General features: G+C 48.5%; 1 protein-coding gene across 1 annotated transcript in view; it reads right to left on the bottom strand.

The window, feature by feature from the left end:
- Positions 1-21122, bottom strand: part of LOC8029685 — a 132603-nt gene that overhangs the window by 96156 nt on the left and 15325 nt on the right. Inside the window, exon 4 of the mRNA XM_040218269.1 lies at positions 4587-4720. Within this exon, the coding sequence (XP_040074203.1) occupies positions 4587-4720 (134 nt within the window). The remainder of the gene's footprint in view (positions 1-4586; positions 4721-21122) is intronic.

The raw sequence follows: 21122 nt of genomic DNA, 5'->3' as shown, positions 1-21122 counted from the left end.
CAATGCACTAAAGTTTTTTTAGTTTTTTTATTTATTCTTGAGTTGAGGATGCCCACCAACAGCTAAACGCCTTACCAGTGGTACACCCTAATACATTCACGACGAAACAAGTAATGCGAACACTGCAATAATAAAAGTACAAAGACAACATTAAAATGCAGATGCCCTGTGTCATTTTCGCTACCACTACATTTTTAAAATCGCTAAAATTCCTAAAGGCATATTTTGCAGGCGACTCAAAATTGTTATACAAGGCCATCATACTTGTGAGAAGTGAGAGGTTTGAATGTCTGGGAACACAAAGTTCAGCATATCTCAAGGAGCGAGATGGTACGTGAATGTTAATATCGATTAGCAGACCTGGGCAAGCTACTCCGTCGTTCAATAATTTATGCAAAAATACCAGATCCCGAATATCTCTTCTCTCAGCAAGGGTGGTCATTTGCAATTTACGAAGTAGCCAGTTATAATCATAGTCAAATTTTTTACCAAGGTGTCGGTCGCAAATCAAACGGATAACGCGTCTCTGGACTCCTTCAATGCACTCTAGTCTAGACAAAGTCAATAGCCGCGTTTACATGAATGCGATTTAGTCGCATCGAATCCAGTTGTCGCATTCAATGCGGTCATGTAAACGGCATAATGAGCAAAGAGAGCGCATCGCATTAAAGTCGCTAGACAGAGGTGGATCGAGATGGCGAGTGCGCATTTATTCAGCCCATGTAAACGGAGGTCGCATCGCATTTTGGAACGGGGAGGATTCTGGGAAGGCGCTCGCTGCGGGAGCGAGTGAACAGCTGAGAGCATGGCGGCGGCCAACCTCCTCGGCGGCACGGAGAGCGGTCCCGTATGGTCGCCCGCAATTTTTTCCCGAGAACAAACGCGAGCTTTTATTGCCATCATAAGTATGCGGAATATAGCGAAGCTGCTCGGGTGAGGGCGGCCCCCGTCCAAGCTTTGCGAAGTACGACTTGCGCGTCCGAAGGGGTCCCAAAGGCTTCGGCTCAAGCACGAACGACACCGAGAGCTCCAAGCACTGTAGAGAACTGCATGGTAGCGCAGAACGAGCAGCCCCTACCTCGGTGCCGTTCCTGGCTGCGCAGGAGCCTTTCGGACTTGGGGTCCGGTCACGATCGGCGAGGTCTGGCGCCGCGAAGCGCGGAGGCTTCCTCAAAGCGTGCGCACACACGTCGCCTCTGGTCCAGAGTGACCCGGCGGCCCAGCCTGGAGCCCTAAACGCTTGGGTTTTGATGTTTCTTCCGTCTCGTAACTTGTTCCACAGCACCAAAGACAGCGGGCACGATCTTTACGTTCACTGAACGCGTCGAAAGGCCTCCACCTTTCGCCGCATATGCACACGGCAGTCGGACGCAGCAATTAAAGACTCCAACGTATCAATGTGATCGTTAAAAACGGCTCAGTCCGAGAGTGGTGCAAAATAGTAATTTCCAATCAGGTATCTTGTGCCTCCAGCAGACAAACATTCCTAAATGTCTCAAGGTCAGACTCCGAAGTGCAATAATTGTATTACTCACTGCAATAATCACACCACCACCTAACCTACAGTTGCGATTGGCATAATCACGATCCCTCCGAAACACTGCATAATGTGAAGAAAAAACTCGGAACTAGATATGGCACTCTGCAACCATGTCTCTGTCAGACACACAATGTCATAATGTGACGCGAGAAGGCCATGCACGAATTCACTTGCCTTCGTCCTCTCAGCCCGCGCACATTTTGATAATAAACTTCCCCATTCATATTCATTTCTACATTGCTCCCCTCGTTTTCGTCTGAAAGCCCCAAACGCATCGATGGCAACAATCGGCCAAAGAACTGCCTGAAGATGCTGCCGTTCGGCCAGAGTTCCGGTACATTGGACACGTTCAAACGTCTGCCACAGACAAGTGAAAGGACGATGGCTGAGTACCATTGAAAGCAGATCAAAATAAGGCTGCTTCAAGTGTGCAACCATGCGTCTCTGTGCGCTGCTTAGTATGCACGCTGCGTTCAAAGAAACGTCGGTCATTCCACGCGGTCATACGAAGCATTTCACGACTACCATCCGGACTGTCAAACGCAAATTCCGAGATATAAGAATTTTTTTTTTGTCCCCTATCTCTTCTTCCTAACAAAGGTATGTCTATATAGTATTCGCAACTTTCACAACCTATAGGGGGCGCACTGGTACCGAACAAAATGGCTGTCATCTGGATGATCGTCGTAGAACAGCAGTATACGATCCTGGGTCTGCGAAGCGTACATAATAATTCTAGTTTTGCTATATACGAGCAGCATTAGAGCCTTATTTTTTCACGCCAGCAGGGTGTAGGCAAACGCATTCATTGCGAAGCCAGGAGCTAGGGAGCGCGATTCTCACACCGCGGTACCACCATCGCTGAAAGTGACGAATATGCAGGAGGAGTGGCATACCCCGCTGCGCCACCCTACCGAGATTCCAATCTTTAATGTATATACTGTTCCATTTCCAACGAGCTTTTTATATCCCTCTTTGTGAACCCTCAAAGTTCCAACACCATTGACACAATACAGCTTGCTTACGTTGGATTATATGTAGGGTTCGGAGTTTTCGGTTTAAACCGATAAAAACCGATAAAAGTACGCCGAATCTTTTTTCGGAAATTCGGTTTTAACCGAAAAAGGTCAGTTTTTAGGTTCGGCATTTTCGATTTAAACCAATAAAAGTACGACAAATCCATTTTTTTAAATTCAGTTTTAACTGGGAGAGGTCCCTTTGACCTTCCTTCCCGCAGAGCCGGGGCGAAAAAGTGCAACAGCAGTGTCTCTCGAAACGTGTCCGAATGTATGAAATATACGGATACCATCACGACGTTTTGGTGATGTGCGCATCATCGATCGGAACGTGATATCCGAAATGCCCCGTGACTTTGCCATGAACGAGCGTGTTTTCAAACGCGTTGTAAGGGCTTGATGCAAGCTCTGCTTGTTGTGTTGTGCTTCAAAACGTCGCACCGTGTCTCTTTTGGTGGTCACAATTGGTTGATTGGCCGATTTTGGCTCAGGCAGCACTCCATCTCATTAGCCTGCCAGTGTCCAGTGTTAGCGTTGAGAGGGCACTCTCGAAGCTTAAGCTCATATTAACAGGAAAGAAAGAGTGAGGATCAACGAGGAGAACCTTAGAATGTACATGTGTGTGTACTATAATGAGATCACGTAAGCCTGATGTACAGAAGGTAAAGTTTCATGCTTTTTGGGCATAGGATTCATATCTAACTTGTCTTTACTTCTTTTTCTTTTCTTGTTTTTTTACAGTTGCACGCATTTGCCAGATAAAGGGTCCATTTCTTTTTCAATGCATATGTGCCGTTATTCTTTGAGTGATCACAAATATCAGAGCTACAAGGATCATCTGATCCAGTGTCCCTTGGTGTTTATTTCATATTCACTGAAAAAATCCGATAAACTTTTGTGGGCATAAATATACGCCGAAAAAAACCGAAAATTGAATTTTAAAATAAACACCGAAAAAAGTACGCCGAATTTTCAAAAAATAAAAACCGAAAACGCGGAACCCTAATTATATGTTACAAGAGGTCTGCTTACGTCGAGAGTGGGACATCCCTGGATCAAATGAAACGTGGCAACCAATTCAAGCAGTAGATTAGTACTGCTAATGGCAACGACATCAACTCCAGATCTAGCTAAAGAAATATTAATGGAAACACGCACGTTTTATTTTTTTATCTAGCATACCCGGTTAATTTTTTTATTATTATTTTAATAGGAAAGACTGCGAAATTAAACTATGAATTTCAAAGAATTGGGAATCAAACAAATATAAATTCCGATAAACTGCGAATATTCGGCAAAACAAACTCCGAAAAACACCTTCTGAATTTGACGAAAAATAAACTCCGCGAACACGGAATCCAACTCATAATTAAGGTTCAATGTTTTCGTTTTTTTTTTTTTTTTTTTTTTTCAGGTTCGGGGAGGGGGAATGGGGTCTTACATATGCGGCGTTTTTCAGTATGCACTTTTGGTGTCGGACGAACAATCGCGGTTCACCCAATATTTCGTTATTATGTAGAAACTAGGGCGCAAGCATGAGATTCCCCAAAGTACTAGGTAGATCTGCGTCACAGCAGCCTTGCGCACAGTTCAGTGGGTGGGGGGCTGTATCAACACAAAATAAAGCTGTAGATAAACATTTGCTTCCTACAAAGCTTGGATAGCTCCGATTCAAGGTTGTTGGCCGTAGCCCCCCCAAAACGGGAGTTCGGGGTTTATCGGTACACACCGAAAACACCGAAACCCTACTCAAAACGTAGCGTAAGAAAATTCCAGCAAACGCTCCAGTGTAAATAAGCCTTTGGAGCCCAGCGCGCGCGTGTGATGCGACGTCCCGATGCCCGGTGCCAGCCGGACCAATCAATCGAGGTCATGTTGCCCAGCGTCCGCGTTCCCAAACGATAGCTGCGACAACAAGCGGCTTCCGGCGGCGCGAAGGACACGCCAGCCGGGCGCCGACGCGGTCAACAGCGAGCCCAACCCAACGAGCGCCGGGCCGAGCCCGAGCTGGGATCCCCACGGGGACTCACCTTCTTGTCATTAATCAGCCAGGACAGGGTGGGCTTGGCGCTGGACGGCCCGCTGCTGCAGGTGGCGTTGATCCGCTGGCCGATCCGGTACTCGGCACGCACGCCCGTCAGGCTGGGCCCTCGCAGGTCCGCCGCTGGGCCCGAGAACGCCAGTGAGCACGCGACCGGGGCACGCGGTGAGTAGAATCGCGAATCGACTGCGGAGAGTCGTCTGCTTCTTGTGCAGGGGTCGCGGTGACGTCAGAACAAAACTCTGAGGGACTTTGATTGACAGGAGAGTGGGTAGACCCCAATACGCCTTAAGATCTACCCACTTTTTTTTTCAATCAGCCATAAATAGCTCGGCGTTCTGCATCATTGCAACCCCTGTGCAAAAAGCAGACCAACTTGCGTTCCGCATAGCGTCGTTCAGAGTTTGCCCCGACTTTAGCCCCGACAACTGCTGTGGGAGCTATACACCAACTCAACTCTCCTACGTCACGCCGCGGTGGTGGCGCGTCGGGCGCACTTCCGGTCTGGGGTGGTGGGCATGCATGCATTCCTGTGTTCTTTTCCAAAAAACCAGACAAAAAATCTACCTTCTCGTCAAAATGCTGCGACGGGGCCTGTACCAAGAGAGTCTGGAAAGGTTTGAAGGTCAGTTTTCATGTGTTTCTGCCCCCTCCGTTCGTTCGAGAACGTGGATAGTAGCCGTGACAAGGGAAAACCAAAGGCTGTCGAACTACGATTGCTTGTGCGGGCGACACTTTGTGGTCGCCAGATGTATTTGTTTTATCCTAACCTGAACGAGAGAAAACCGCCAAGCTGTCGGGACCACCCGCGGGTTCAGTGCGTCTTCAAATTCACACGGCCGCCTAATCGTTCTAACTTTTGTCTGCTCTTTCAAACTTGTCTGCTTTTTGTCGTCTGCTCTTTCAAACAAAAGCGACCCATAGACCAAACTTTGACCCGGTGATTGCAATAATAAGTAATTGCAGGCCTCAAAAGACTTAAGTAGGCTCGGTGTAAACAGTAGATACAAGATTTTGATCATTGGTACCAGTGGTATCGCAGACTTGTTACGCTTGGTCTGTCCCTGCTTCCGATTTTTAGTATCGACGTCGATCATCGCCGCTACCTTCTACACTTTGGCAGCACGAGCGACGTCGCGACCGAAAATAGCTAGAAGAATCTTATCATGGTTTTGGTGTCCATTCATGCGAATGAATCGCCGCACGCCAAATTATTTAAGCGAAGTTTAGCGGCGTACGAGCCTTGATTATTTTGCTCAGGCGATTAAAGTGGTAATATATTGCAATGAGGATGCAAAATCGACATTTCTAACGCGAAAAAGAGTATGCAGACTCACACAGACGCCGGCAACGAGACATTCCAATGGTTTGTTGACCCGGGACGCGGTGCTTCTTGCCCGCACTCCATGCGCATGCGTTCGAACTGTCGTCTGCTCTTTGAAACTTGTCTGCTTTTTGTCGTCAGCTCGTTCAAACGAAAGCGGCCCGTAAACCAAACGTTGATCCGGTAATTGCGATAAGAAGTAAGGGCAGGCCTCAAAACACTTTTGAAGGTTGGTTGAGGTAAGTAGGCTAAGTATAGATACAGTATAGATACAAGAAAATGTTGATCATTGTTACCAGTGGCCATCAACGACTTGTAATGCCCGATTCTACTAGCGGTTTTCAGTATCGACGTCCACCATCTCAGCTACGGTCCACGCTTTTGCAGCCCGAGCGAAGTCCCGATTCAAAATAGCGAGCAGAATCTCATCGTGGGAGTCAGGCTTTTGCGTCCATTCTGCGGCGTCCACGCGGGATGAATCGCCGCATGTCAAATTATTCACGCAAAGTTTTGCGGTGTAACGAGCCTCGTTAATTTCGCTGAAGCCGCTCAAGTAGTCAGACATTGTTAGGAGGACGTAGAATCAACAATTCCAACGCGAAAAAGAGCACGGGGCTCGCACCGACGCAGGCAACAACGCAATTCAATGGTTTGTTTATGGGCGACGGCGAGCTTCGTGCCCACCGCGACCGCGCATGCGCGGCGCCGGTGGCGTCCGCTAGGGGCGCTCCGGTTTGTTTGTAAACATGAGTTGGTGTATACGGCGGGCAAGTGTTTCCAAATGCGTCTTTGGCACATATGAGCGCAAGGGAGGCAGACCAATCAAAGCGCAGCGTAGAGAACGCGCAAGGAACGCTCGGTGACGAGGCAGCCAAGCGCGGTCCATCATTGCTTCAGCACATGGGCGCATCTCGAGGGTGCGAAAAGAGCAGACCAACTTGCACGCCGTATATACTCCGTTTCACCCACGGTGTAGTTTCAAGTCCAGATGTCCAGACGCAGCCGATGCTACGAGCTGATGGAACCAATCAGACAGCGTCAAGAGCTCATGGTCACCACCATTGCCCTCGATTTCCTTTTCAAACTACATCGCTAACATGTTCCTGTACGTGTTCTTATCCCTGAACTAATCATAAACAGAAAGGCCTAGTGACTTGCGCTTTTAATGCTGCTTGATATGCCTGTTTCTCTCAGCCAGGGCTGAGCCAGGGGCACGAGCGCGTCCTCAAGACGCGCCCATGTAATGCTAGCTGTAGCGTCTCCAAGACGCGACTGGAAAAGCGGCGCCGTAGCATTCGATCATACACAAGCTGCGTTCGAATATCGGCGCCTGTCAGCGTTTGTTCATTAACGCTAACAAAGCACAAAAAAGAAAAAAATATGATCGCGATTTAAGCGCTTTATCGAACCCCTATTAACCTTCGACACATTTATTTATATTATATACACAAAGCTAACATGCTGGTGCTTGCGGCCGGGTTCGGAGCTGAGCTGGCTGAGCTCGCGGGTGTTGGAATCCTCGTTCTGCTGAAAAAAGGAGGACGAAGTCGAAGGATTTGACTGACCCCTTCGCTCCTCAGACGTATTTCCATTTAGTTTGCACATCACGCGTAACCAAACGACCAACAACTTTCTGGTATGGGTATCTTAGAATCCTGAATGTGGAACAGATACTCGCAATTTCAGCGACACAAAGCGGTTCACCCCGAGCAAGCCACTTCTGGCTTGCGGGGTTCCATCCATAGAGTTATTACAATATTGTTAATAACTCTATGGTTCCATCGACTCTGACAAGATGGCGGAATCCGTTCTTCCACTGACTCCGATCGCGTCAGACGACAATGCCAAAAATCAAAGACTCCTCCAGAGAGAACGACATATGACCGATGACAGGACGCTGGATCTCACACCGCGGATTCCATGGGCGCTGATTTCAAGACTGCGCGTAGCAAAAAGGGAACTAAGAGATGTAAAAAAACTGACGCAAACTCAAACTCATCAGAAGGCCCTATCTTCTCCCCTCAAGGTCACCAAACAGGACTCACGGTGGTATTTGCTCCAAAGGACTCCACAACTGCCTTAACAACGCTGAAGAGCGTGAAGTTGTCACAAGCTCTAAAGAATTCCATCCCATCTATGTCGTCCTAGTTAGATATAACGCTCGCCTCAACGTCATCGCCGTTGACACATGGAACGGACAAGCGACCAAAACACTTCTCCAACTCAAAAGCCTGTGCGGCATCGCCGTCACACCCTATGAACCATGCAATAACTCATCCACTGTTGGAATAATCAAATATGTCTCCGCAGATATACTGCAGTCACAGCTTCGAGTCCGCTGTCCCGTCACCAACGCACGACGTCTGGGAACCACTACAACCATTCGCGTTGTGTTTTCCTCGCCATGTCTGCCAACTAACGTCACCCTGGTGCATGTAAAAAAAGAACAGTATAGTTTTTCAAAGACCGCCGAATTCAATGCTCGAAATGTGGACGCCACGGACATCGCACAGCCGCATCCGACGAATCGCCTGATGTAACGTTTGTGCGGCTGAAGATCACAAAAGAGAAGACTGCAACGCGAATCCAAGATGCGCCAACTGCGGAGGGCAGCCTTCTTTTACATCTGCCCGAAATAGAAGGAGGAATGCTACATCAACAACTACGGATCAGAGAAGAAGGTCGATTACATCACTGATCGTGAAGCAGTCCGCCCAAAAGGTGAACCGACCGATACTGTGGAGTTGACAGTTGAGAACATCGAGTCCCCCCCTAAGCCTCAGGAGAAAGCGAACATTATAGTGCATGTTGTCGGAGCCAGCTCTTCTCAAAGCTCACCACCTGTTCGAAAGAAGCCAGCTTTGACCCCCACGCACGTGCAGCAGGTCTACGCTACAATTCTAAACAATCCCACAAGGGAAGTCAAGAACCGCACACCACCACTACCTGTTCCGCCTCAAAAACATAGAGGCAGCTGAACCCACAAAAGCTGCCGCGTCACAAAATACGCAAATGACGACAACGAAAGGAAGGCATCCAACCATCGCCCAGCAAGAGACTGAGAAAAATACAGGGCAACTCCTCGAAGACGCATCAGAAGTTATACGATGTGTTCTCCTTCGGTTCATATCGCCTCTTGCATCAGTTGCGATACAACTCTTCGATATTTTATTACCCCTCATCAGAACATGGTGCAGCTAAACATTCTATTAATCTTAATATCACCTTTTATTTTCATGCCGTCTATAGACAATTTTGATTTATCCCCAATCATTCGTAGGAACAATCGCAGTCTTCATTCAAAGCTAATCACCCATCTGTTAAACCAAACTCTTGCACCTTTCATCGACACCCTTCAAAACCCCACAGCTCGTATAACCGCACTAGAAGAGCACCGCAGGAACGGGACTTCGCGTAGGATGACTAGCACACCCAGTGGCGTACCAACGACGATAGCGACCGATCCGACGTCCGATCAGGCAATAGGGAGTTTTCGTAGATCGTCTTCGCCGTCCCGCAAGGCCCTCCGCAACCCGCTACGATAGCGGGAACTCCACAGTCAAGGCTATCGGCGCGCAGGCGCAGTAGCAACTTCTTCGTTGCGGAACGCTTAGCGGAGGGGTCAGCGCGGTCTACGAAAACTCCCTAATACGACGGTCGGACGCGGCTTGTTTGGACGTGTCGCGACGTCGGAACGGCGTTGCGGCATGCAACCGACTGTCCAGAGGCGGTTGCGGTGGTCGGATGGCCGCAGCGGGAGTTTTAGAATAACGTACGCAATTTTAGCGCTTGTAATAGCGCACGCGACGCAAGAGAGTTTTAGAATAGCGTTGCTCCGTCGCGACGCAAAAACCCAAGCAGCTCGCGCTTGCGACGCCACCAAGATACAGTCGCAATTTTTATTCCACACACGAAATGCTGCAAATTTAGAAAAAAAAGTTGTTTGGTTCAGAGTACTAATTTAGATTTGTTTAAACATGAGAATGCAACGCGAGCGGTTGACCGGTCGTGTCCGCTTGCGTCGCCTCGGCAAGAGAGGTCTCGTGTACTGACCTTCGCACATCGTACCTTCGCCGAGAAATGTTCGCGCGTCGCAAGCATCAAGTTGCCGGTGATCGCTGCCAAACCGAGTACAATGTCGTCCCGTATTGAAAATCGCAGCCGCGAGGATGCCACCGACGCGACGTCGGCGGCATCCTCGCTGCTCACGACGCCGCCAAAGCAGCCGCCGACATAATCCTGAAGCCGCCATTTTTTTAACTCTGCTCGTCTTGGCTTTAGCCAACTTCTCATCACGAATCCTCCTTGGAGAAGCGCAAAAAATAGCGAGTTTTAGTAGACCGTGTTTCCCGCTCCGCTAAGCCCCTCTGCCACCCGGAACTCTACAGCCAAGGCCATCGGCGCGCAGGCGCAGTGGCGGTTTCTTCGTAGCGGAGGGCTAGCGGAGCGGGAAACACGGTCTACTAAAACTCCCTACTCTTTGCGTACGCACGCTATTTCCGAGAAATAGCGCACGCTAAAATTGTGCACGCAAAGCGCAAAACCTGGTTTGCGTTCGGAGCATGCGCAGTGGCGACGACGCTATTCTTTGCGTACGCAAAGCTTTAGCGTGCGCTATTCTAAAAGTCCCTAACAGGGAGTTTTCGTAGATCGCTTTCGCCGTCCCGCAAGGCCCTCCGCAACCCGCTACGATAGCGGGAACTCCACAGTCAAGGCTATCGGCGCGCAGGCGCAGTAGCAACTTCTTCGTTGCGGAACGCTTAGCGGAGGGGGCCAGCGCGGTCTACGAAAACTCCCTATTGACGACGCAGGTAGCGGGAACGTCATCAGGACGTCACGTTTAGGGGAGCGGGCCATTCACTCAGGAGCAAGGATCCGTTTGCGAGTCCCTCTTCCTTTTCTTGGCATTTCCGGGGAGAGGAGGAGAGCCCGCGCACAGCTTTATTCAGCGCTCAAACTGGGAGAGGGAACGCGTGCCTGTACCTTCCATTGCATTGCCAAGAAAAGTTGTCGCAGAGCAGTGGTGCCAACCTCCGCGGTCGTTTCTTCCCCAAATTTTATCATGAGATTCCCCAGATTTCTCTAGATTTGAATAAAAAAACTGTTAGTTTGTATTAATATCGAGATTATCGTTATAGAGTAGCTTAAGAATAGATTGCTGTAGTTGGGAGGTCATTTAAAGGCTAAATTTGCTTCGTTAACACCTTTTTACATAATTACCTTTTGATAGCAAAAAAGCGCCGAAAAAATACAGGGACACAGACGAAGGGAAACAGGACAAGGCGCACTCTCAACTGATGTTAATTGAAAAATTCACACGTTATATAGCCACACACACACACACAAAAAAAAAAAAAAATCTTTTCTATCTACTCAGCCCGCGTTTCAAAAATTCAAACTCATTTGTAGATAAGGATACCGACGTGTCACTTATGCAATTCTTGTCTCTGGTCCTAATTGCATACGCCTCGTGTAATTCCCGCGACACTTTATCTTTGTATCTAGCCAAAATCTTGGTCTCATTGAAGGCCGGGGTGCAAGAGCATCTATTGCAATGAATTGCAAGGTGCCCCGAAGGCGTCGTTCTTGTAGAGGCAGCGTGCTCTCGGGTGCGATCATTAACGCACCTGCCCGTCTGGCCCACGTATGTCATCCCACACGTCATGGGGATTTCATAGACGACGCCAGTGGCACATTCAACGTACTTATTTCGATGCTTGGTAGTGCAGGGATCTGAAGATGGCTGTGGTGAATTGATCTGGCGACAAAGTCGCGCCATCTTATTGGGTGCTGAAAAAGCTACCGGTACATTGTAGCGCTGGGCTACCTTTTTCAGATTGTGCGTTACATTGTGCATATATGGAATGACAACAGGCCTCGTGGTCGGTCTATCGCTGTTTGATTTCCGATTACCTTTAATCTTTTTGATTAAGCTTTCTGCCACTTCAACCAAAGCTCTCAACGGAAAACCAGCCCTCTGCAGGCGTTCTATCTGACCCTCGAAGCTGCCTTGCGCACTGTGCAAACATGACTTTCTGAGAGAAGCCCCCAGGCACGAACTGGCTATGCCCCTTTTCACTACCTTCGAGTGGGCGGAATCAAAAGGAAGGATGCCCTTCCTAAGGATACAAAAGGAAGGACACAAAAGGATACTTCATAAGGATACAAAAGGAAGGATGCCCTTCCTAAGGAAGGATGCCCTTCCTAAGGATAAGGATACCGACCCGTAGCGGGTCGGTATCCTTATCTACAAATGAGTTTGAATTTTTGAAACGCGGGCTGAGTAAATAGAAAAGATTTTTTTTTTTTTTTTTTTTTTGTGTGTGTGGCTATATAACGTGTGAATTTTTCAATAAACATCAGTTGAGAGTGCGCCTTGTCCTGTTTCCCTTCGTCTGTGTCCCTGTATTTTTTCGGCGCTTTTTTGCTTGCAATGAACCAACTGGCCCAAATCTCCACTTTACTACCTTTTGATACTTTGACCTTGTGTGGCCCCCCAAAATCGCTGTTGTTACCACTGCAGATTATCTCTGGCACCGAAAGAAACCTTTTTTCCCGTTGCACTCGGCCGGCACGAGAAGGAAAAAGGGAAAGAACGTGTCTCTAAAACCCATTAAAAAGCAATCCCTAGATTTGAACAAATTTCCCTTTGCCCCTTAATGATGACGGAAATCCCTAGATACAGGGAAAAATCTCTAAGGTTGGCAGCACTGTCGCGGAGTGTAGACTGTTCCACTAGGAAGAGCGGAGAGAGAAAAAAACGACCGCATCTCCACGTGGTGACTGATGTTGATTGGGGCGAAGCTCTGGTGGTGCTTGTCAGCGTAGACACGACAATGAGTGGAAGTCTGGAATAATAAATAAAAACTTGCTCTCCTGGCGCAATAGACGCAGTGGTTGAGGGTAGTACTGCAGGCTGAGTCCACTAATATTGAAGTAACGGAAGATACGCTAGTTGATCATTTACTGAAATAAAACAACAAATCGCTTTAGGTTAATTTTGGAGTAGCCATAAATATTCTAAGAAAGCGAATCACTTAATGAAAAAACGGTTAAAGTGCAGGCGAGCTGCTGTAATTTATACATGATCATTGAAAACCTGAGACTGTGGTTTGAAAAACGGAAAATCGTGAAGTAGAAAGAAAAAGGGACAGACAACGTCTAAAAACTCAGCTAAAAACTTTATTGCCTCTACGTCTTATATACACTTCACAACGGCAGCCACGAGCGGGAGTTCAATGTTCGGTACAGCTCGCCGGTACAGCCTAAAGATGGAGAACGGCAACCTCCCTGTTTGTCGTCTGCTAGCAGAGTCGGGCGGGTGCTTTCTCTCTCGTTTTACCACGCCGAAGCTGCTGAACTTCCCGGATGTGTGGAGAGGGCGCTGCGGTCAAACAAAATGGCGCCACCCTGAAAGCGCTAAATTACTCCATTTAGCAGACCATACCATTTAGAGCTCTCAGGGCGGCGCCATTTTGTTCGACCGCAGCGCCCTCTCCACACATTCGGGAAGTTCAGCAGCTTCGGCGGGGTAAAACGAGAGAGAGGGCACGCGCCCGATTCCACCAGCAGACGACAAACTGGGAGACTGCCGCTCTACATCTTTGGGCTGTACAGAACATCGAACTCTCGCTCGTGGCTGCCGTTATGAAATGGTTCACGTTCTTAAAATATTTATAGCCACTCCAAAATCAGCCTATAGCGCTCTGCTGTTTTATTTCAGGATCAACTAGCGTATCTTTGTTCCGTTACCTCAATAGCAGTGAAGTCAGCCGGCAGCACGTTTTTATTTATTATTTCAGATTTCCACTCATTGTTGCTAAAGGCCTACAGCAGTACGAATTTTGTATAGTAAAAAAGCCACAACAACCGGATTTACTTTTCGCCGGAGGACCGGCAATTGTTCTATTATTGTTTTTTTTTATTTGCACCCAGGTAACAGCGCGATTGGACCCGGTTAGTTTCTTTATCAAGCATAGCCTTACACGATAACTTGCAAATTAAAATCCGCGCATCTGCGCATGAAGTTTCCAAAACGACACGATTTTAAACCTATACCCGTTTCCACCTCAAGAACCGTAGGAAAAAAAGTACGGTTTCTGGCGGAGCCTTACTAATTTTCCTCTTTATGCTGAGAATTGATATATATGTTGGTGCATTTTAGATTAGATACATGTTACCTTATCAAGGCGTACACGTTTCAAACGCCGGAAGCATCGCTTCTGCCTCCGACAACCGAATCTTGTAAGAACTGCTTCGCGCGGCGTATGAACATTGAGCAAAACGTCCTTTTTTCTTGAGGTGAAAACAGGTATAGTTTGCCGGCCAGCCGGATGTTAGGTACAGCCCGCTCGGCGGAGCAGACGACGCGCGGGGTGAGAGGGGGAGGGCATTTTTTTCTCTCTCCGCTCTTCCTAGTCGGTTACAAGTCAAGAAGGTAGGAGAAGCTCCTCCCACAAGTGTGATGCGCCCGTTTCAAATCTCTCCGCAGTCGAAAGAAGAGTTCACTGGAAACGCTCCTTGTTCCGCTTCAATGGATTCCAACTTGTCTCCGATCCCACTTTTTGAAAAAGCGACCTTTGTATTCATCGGAGAGGGAACCGAGCCCCAGAAAGCGGCCTTTGTATCCATCGGGGGGGGGGGGGGAAGGGGGAAGCTAATCCCCGAAAGTCGTATTTGTTTCCCTCGGTGGGGGAGAACTCTAATCTCCCTCTCGTGGCTTCCACAATGCTAAGTCAAAGTCGAAAGATAAAGCAAATATCTATAGAAAGGCAAGACCCTCCTCGCGCGTTGTCCGCGACGTCACGGAAACGGTGGGACGCTATTGGATGCAAAGGTGGCGGAGGGATATCTGATTCCCTTTGAGGGGCATTTGCCGCTACCTTCTTAACCTGTAACTGACTATAGTTGAGCAGAAGGGCGATCGTAGGAAGTCAGGCAACACGCACTGGTAGCGGTCACGGAACTGCAGGGGCGGAGCCGATCGGAACCGTAACGACGCGTTGCAAGCTCGGTCGGAAGCATGGTCTCGGATAATCGTTTGCGGCGAGTCGGAGCAGCGATTGGACGTCGGTTCGGACGTCGGTTCGGACGTCGGATCGGACGGTTTCATCGTACATGTGTTTCGCGCTTTATTCAGGAAGCTGGGGGTGCGTTTTCTCTATGGAGCTACAACATGTTTGCCCAACCGAGCATCACCCATCGTCGCCGGGGCACCGCTGATGGAAGCACCACCCTCACTATGACGCTCACTTTCGTGGGGAAAAGCCACCACCCCAAAATGACACTACGAATGTCAACACCCCCACTCAAGAGCACGTCACAACCACCACTATTAGAGCCGATCATTGTCTCACCATTATCAACGCGTATTGAACCACTAATCAACCTTCAGCGCACTTCTCGCCACTCCAAACCTTCTTCCCTACCTCTAGCGCTCGCGACACCATCCTCCTTCTAGGAGACTTTAACGGCCCTCATCCCGCCTGGATTTACGACCGCGATGTGCCACTTGGTTGCAAATTGACTTCTTTCACTAGTAATCATCATCTCACTCTACTTACTCAACCGCCTACCTCCACACGCCTGGGCACGGCTCAAGAGTCAGACACGTCGGCGGACCTCACATGGATTCGAGGACCCCTCCGAGCGACTTGGGAAAACACCGAAAGTTCACTCGGCAGCGACCATTACATCCTCGAACTGCAGCTTCAAATCAGCCCTCATGCCCGCCGTACTGGCGCCGCCTATCCCTGGACTAAACTCACCAACTGGCTCAAGGCCCGAACTGAACTAGACAATGTCGACGCCAGCCATCTGTCCCCTGAGGAATGGAGTGCCACAATACTCTCCAGGATAAGCCAGCACACCAAGGACATCGCACGCACAGAGGGCTGCCGCCCGCCCGCCGCGCCCCCCCCCCCCCCTTCCCCCCCCGTCGAGTCATTTCCTTTCTATGTGGAATAAACATCGCGCTCTCGTCAAGCGCTAGCGCCGCCGTAAGCAGAACACCACCCACCGAGCCCAATAGACGCTTTAAACCAAGAATGCCAAGATATACGCTGACCCTCTTGCCATAGAGCACTGGCTTGACCTCTGCACCAACCTCAACGGCCCACTTCATATCCCCGGTCTGGGACCTGTTCCGCTCCCTCCATGGCGAGGCCAAACCCCGACACACTCCCCACAAACTACTGTACCAACGCCTCGATCTTTTCACCCTCATGGCGGAAATGCGCAACACATTCTACTGTACTCAGTGCCCCATACATTTCGGCCAGCTTGAAGATCTCGACACTGGTATCAACTCGAAATTTTCTATCGGCGAACTCTGGATGGTAATACTTAAACCGAAACGTCGTACGGCCCGGGGACCCGATCGCATTATGTATACAATCCTCCGCAACCTTCCCGACGCCAAAATAGATGAACTCTTGACACACATCAACCGCGTCTGGACAACCGGACATCACCGAAGGGGATGGAAATCCGCTCATGTGATCCTGCTCCCCAAACCCGGCAAGCCTGCGACCACTCCGACAGACCTTCGTCCCGTATCCATGACCTCATTCATTGGTAAATTAATGAAAAAGATGGTAATCAACCATCTCGAGTGGCATCTTGAAGCAGGACCATCTCCCGCACACACTCGCCGGGTTTTGTAGACACGTCAGCACGCAAGACATAGCGCTTCGTATCCAAGGAGACGTCTTCGCACACCCGAGCACTACCCAACTCCGCACTATCGTCGGAATAGACATTAAGAAGGCTCAAGACAACGTTAGCCATTAGCCGAAAACAAATTGCCAAAACCGACCATAGATGCCCCAGAAACCACCTGAGAACGTACGCGACGCCATATCCCATGTTACAGTGGCCATGTCCTCCGGATTTCGACAACAGCGCCACTCGCGGCAGTCTACACTTCTGGCTTCACACGGCCGATGGGGCGCCGCCGACGCTTTTTAACTGCCCCTATATTTCTAGTTCGCTGTAACCGAGCTAGATTTCAGACGCCATGTTCTTCCCAGAAGTGGCGCGCGGAAAGTGTCTCGAGTATTTCCACAACAATGAATGGCGGAACTTTTCCCAGGATAGAGGGGCTTTAGGCAATGAGCTCTGTATCTGCGCGAGTGCTCGAGCCAAAATAAGGCCAGAATTCTGTAGGTCAAGCCCCTAAAACGATTTAAAGGGGTCATGAAACGATTTTTCTAATTTCGCTAAATACTACTTCGAATCACTCCCTAACATTAGTAACGAAATAAACTTGCCTTTGTTTGTTTGTTTTTCTAGGCAATATGGCTATCGCCAAACAAATCCGAGAAATATTAGCATCGTTCATCCCCTCAACTCGGAGCCAGAACAAGCGGCCCCATGGCCTGGTGGCTATCCTATGCGGCCAACGTTAATCATACCCACGTGCTGGGGTTGGCAAAGTATGAAACGCGTGCACAGCTCCAGGCATAGAGTTCGGTTATTCTCATCACCGCAGTGGTTGGACACGAGTCACTGCCCGACTGTCCGCCGAGGCATTGATTGTTATGAGCCGAAGTCGAGTGCTCACGCAGCTCTCGTCTCCAATCCATGAGCATCGCTCGACTGCCGTCAGGCGGCTGGTTTCGATCCCACAATGACGTCATCAATCTTTGCGAATTCAAGACCGAAAGAAATAGACCCCCTTTATTCTCGCAATTAATTTCACCTCTACAATTAAAGAAGCTTCTGAATCAGTGGTGGTCTGTGCGACTATACTTGGGCCAGACTAGGACCAGTACGCCTCCGCTAAGTCATGAACATTCCCATCCAATATCGTTTCCATGAAACGATTTTTCTACTTCTTCCTCCTTAGCTTTAATCCTCAACTCAAATGCAAATTGTGAAATCACGTCGTCGTGACCTTCTCCGGCACCGGTGCGATGACTCCTAGCTTCCACCGTACCTTTTATGCACACCGTAGAACTTGTCATTCCCCAGTGACGATAAGTTCCGTCAGGGCACTCACTGGCCACGAACGCGAATCCAAATAATCGTCGACGGATTGTTGACCAGCGCATACGTTCGAGTGACGCAGTTCTCGTGTCTAATGCGTGAGCTGGGCTCGGCTGACGTCAGGTTGGCACCGCTGACGCGCTTTGGGAACCGCGGATGTATCATAGTGAAAAGGCGGAGAGGTTTCGAAGGAAAGAAGGTACAAAATAGTCCGCTATATTTTCAAATGTTCGTACCGAAAAGTTGGCTTTTGACTTTCTACACTCTTTCTTTTGGCCAACTAAACGATATGCGATAAGTAAAGTCCCTATTTAAAATCATTCATCCCAGCCCAAAATTCGTTTCATGGCCCCTTTAAATATCACTCCGCCAGCCAATCTCCACTTTTTAACATAAGGAACTTCTATTAACATGGCAGCGTGCGCCTCCCAACAAGATGTTGCAACGCCGACTTTTAACAGCGATGACGAAATTAATCCCTGGAGAAGGGGAACAAAGGAAGAAAGGACAGACAAAAATCTCCAAACACAGCTAGGTGACTGGTGAGCGACCGAAAACATCCGCCTGGTCCGGGTATCGAACCCGGGACCTCTCCATTACATGTGGAGCGCTCTACCAACTGAGCTAACCAGGGGTCAGATGTCAGATAAGCAAACGGGTTTTATCAGTTGCCACCAGTCTAACACCAACAAGGGTGAAGTTTGCAATTTAATGTTATAATTATAATGCAATTAAATGCAAAGAGGCAAGCGAGCTGGACAAGAATGACGAAATTAATCCCGTTTGCTTATCTGACATCTAACCCCTGGTTAGCTCAGTTGGTAGAGCGCTCCACGTGTAATGGAGAAGTCCCGGGTTCGATACCCGGACCAGGCGGATTTTTTCGGTCGCTCGCCAGTCACCTTGCTGTGTTTGGAGATTTGTGTCTGTCCTTTGTCCCTTTGTTCCCCTTCTCCAGGGATTAATTTCGTCATTCTTGTCCAGCTCGCTTGCCTCTTTGCATTTAATTGCATTATAATTTTAACAGCGAGTTTGCTATTACTGCGGTCTTTATTTTCGCGGGCCGAGTTTTTCACGAACTGGGTGGAGGACATTTTAGCGAATACTGAATTTCGGGAGCTGTAGAGAACTGAATTTGCGGCTCTTGGTGGCTCTGTTATATCCATCGAGGAAATGGTTCATTTCCCCGACGTGCGCCAGCCCGTGTCCTTCGACACGGGCTGGCGCGCGTCATCATAGAGTTGGTCTCCCTTTCTCTCGTCAGTTTCCGCTGACGCGGAGAGACACGGACGCTGACGAAACGCGTGAAAAATACATCCATGTGGTTGGGCCTTCTCCCCTTATGAAAAGCGCCCTCCTCGTCTCATCAGAAATGCCAAGAAGAGGTTCGGTTTGCGTCATCGTAGAGCCGTTCAGGCGCCCACTCGCTCAGTCGAGCGCATGGACGTAATCAATAGAAGACAAGCTCTGCGCCTTACGTAATGCTTAGTGGATTCCGACAGAACACTTACCTGCCACAAGCGGCAAACACGCTCAACGAGAGCGACAGACGATCTTGGCGTCACCGCCTGATACAGTCGCGTTCGTGGGAAGACGCTGCAAGACGCGCTAACGACGATTCTGACGCAAGTAGGTGGCCTGGATAGGAAGAACTTTTGAGAAGGGGGCGCAAGCCTTGTCTTCTAAGTGTACACACGTTTTGCTCAATTACCCAAGTACCAAGGAGCATGCTGCCGGGTTATGGTGTCAAGAATAATTTTGTTCTCTTGGTTATTTGTGTTTCCACGATTCCGCTCAGATATGTATGTATCTATGTATGTACGTGTGTGTGTGCCAGTTTGTGGGTGTGCGTATATTTGTCTGCGAACATATAAACGATAAGAAAATCATTCGTGTTTTCGCATCGCCGGCCTTGCGCCTGCTGCCACGTGTATACATAACGTCCGAGCACTCCCGTGCTCCCCCTACACCAGCTCGAGAGAAAGAGCACCGTCATCCCAGCCAGATCGATCGAGGCGTGAGAGTGGGCACGAGTGCTGTGTCAGTGTTCGTCTGGGGCTCCTGTCCAATCAGCGTGTCCACAGCCGGGCTCGGGCCCAATAGCAGCGCCATCCGACTCTGATGACGTTTCATGAAGGAAGAGGAGGCCATGTGGAGGCTTTCATTCTTCTAGGTATCGTGGGCTTCCCACGCACTAAATTGCCTGACGTAGGGATTTTGATGACGCACAGACATTTTCTAATACAAACCGCACGTTTATTCTCACTTATTAAAGAGTTGATTCGAAAATATTAGTTTGCTAATTAGTTCTTTTTTGTGTGTGTGCATGTTTTCTTATTTTTTGCTATGGCTTGTAGTTAGTTCCCGAAAAGAGTTTATTATTTTCTTAACCACCCAAGTTTTAGGGCTTTCTGAAATTATTTAAAGAAACATCCGCCATAAGTGGCTATTTATTTATTTATTTATTTATTTATTATTCCGTGCCTCAGAACGACTGAAGTCAGTCTTGGTATGAGGCACATGCGTACAGTGAACAAAACATATGCGGGAATGCTACGTGACTATGAACTGTAGAGTGAAATTTCAAGTTCACGTTTAAAAGATATGTAATCTGTAAAAGCATCTAAAGAAGATTTCGATGAAATGTCATTAAAACAGAGCTGCCTACGGGTGGTCGGACAGAGCTTCTCCTGTGAATCAGAATGAAACAAGCATGCGTGTCGGCTGAAACGTACCGGAACATGAAAATTAAAAGAACATACCAAGCTGCTATCTATCTGGCCATGAATTATCTTGTGCATCAGTAGTAAATCTCTCGCAGTTCTTCGACTTGATAACTTTTGTAAGTCGAGATTCCCCAGTATGTAGGCATAGTCGTAGTACCACCTACGTTGAAAGTGTCGGTCGTAAATAATTCTAATAAACCTCTTCTGAACATTTTCAATCTGTAAAGCATCCGTCATTGTAATTGAATTCCACACAACACTTGCAAACTCAAGCCTCGAACGAATAAGGCTAGAAAATAATTGAATAATACATATTGGGTTTGAAAACTCTCGGGTTAGTCGCGAGATCATGCCCAGCAACCTAGTTGAACCCACAATCTGAGAGACATTATGAGAAAAAGAGAGATGACTGTCGAAATAAACACCGAGGTCACGAACCACTGACACACGTAATATAACAATGGAATCAATAAAATAGTCGTTAGAA

This window comes from Ixodes scapularis, unplaced genomic scaffold, assembly GCF_016920785.2.
Source record: "Ixodes scapularis isolate PalLabHiFi unplaced genomic scaffold, ASM1692078v2 PGA_scaffold9__187_contigs__length_104089568, whole genome shotgun sequence".
Lineage (NCBI taxonomy): Eukaryota > Metazoa > Arthropoda > Arachnida > Ixodida > Ixodidae > Ixodes > Ixodes scapularis.
This window is presented reverse-complemented; position numbering and strand designations above follow the sequence as displayed.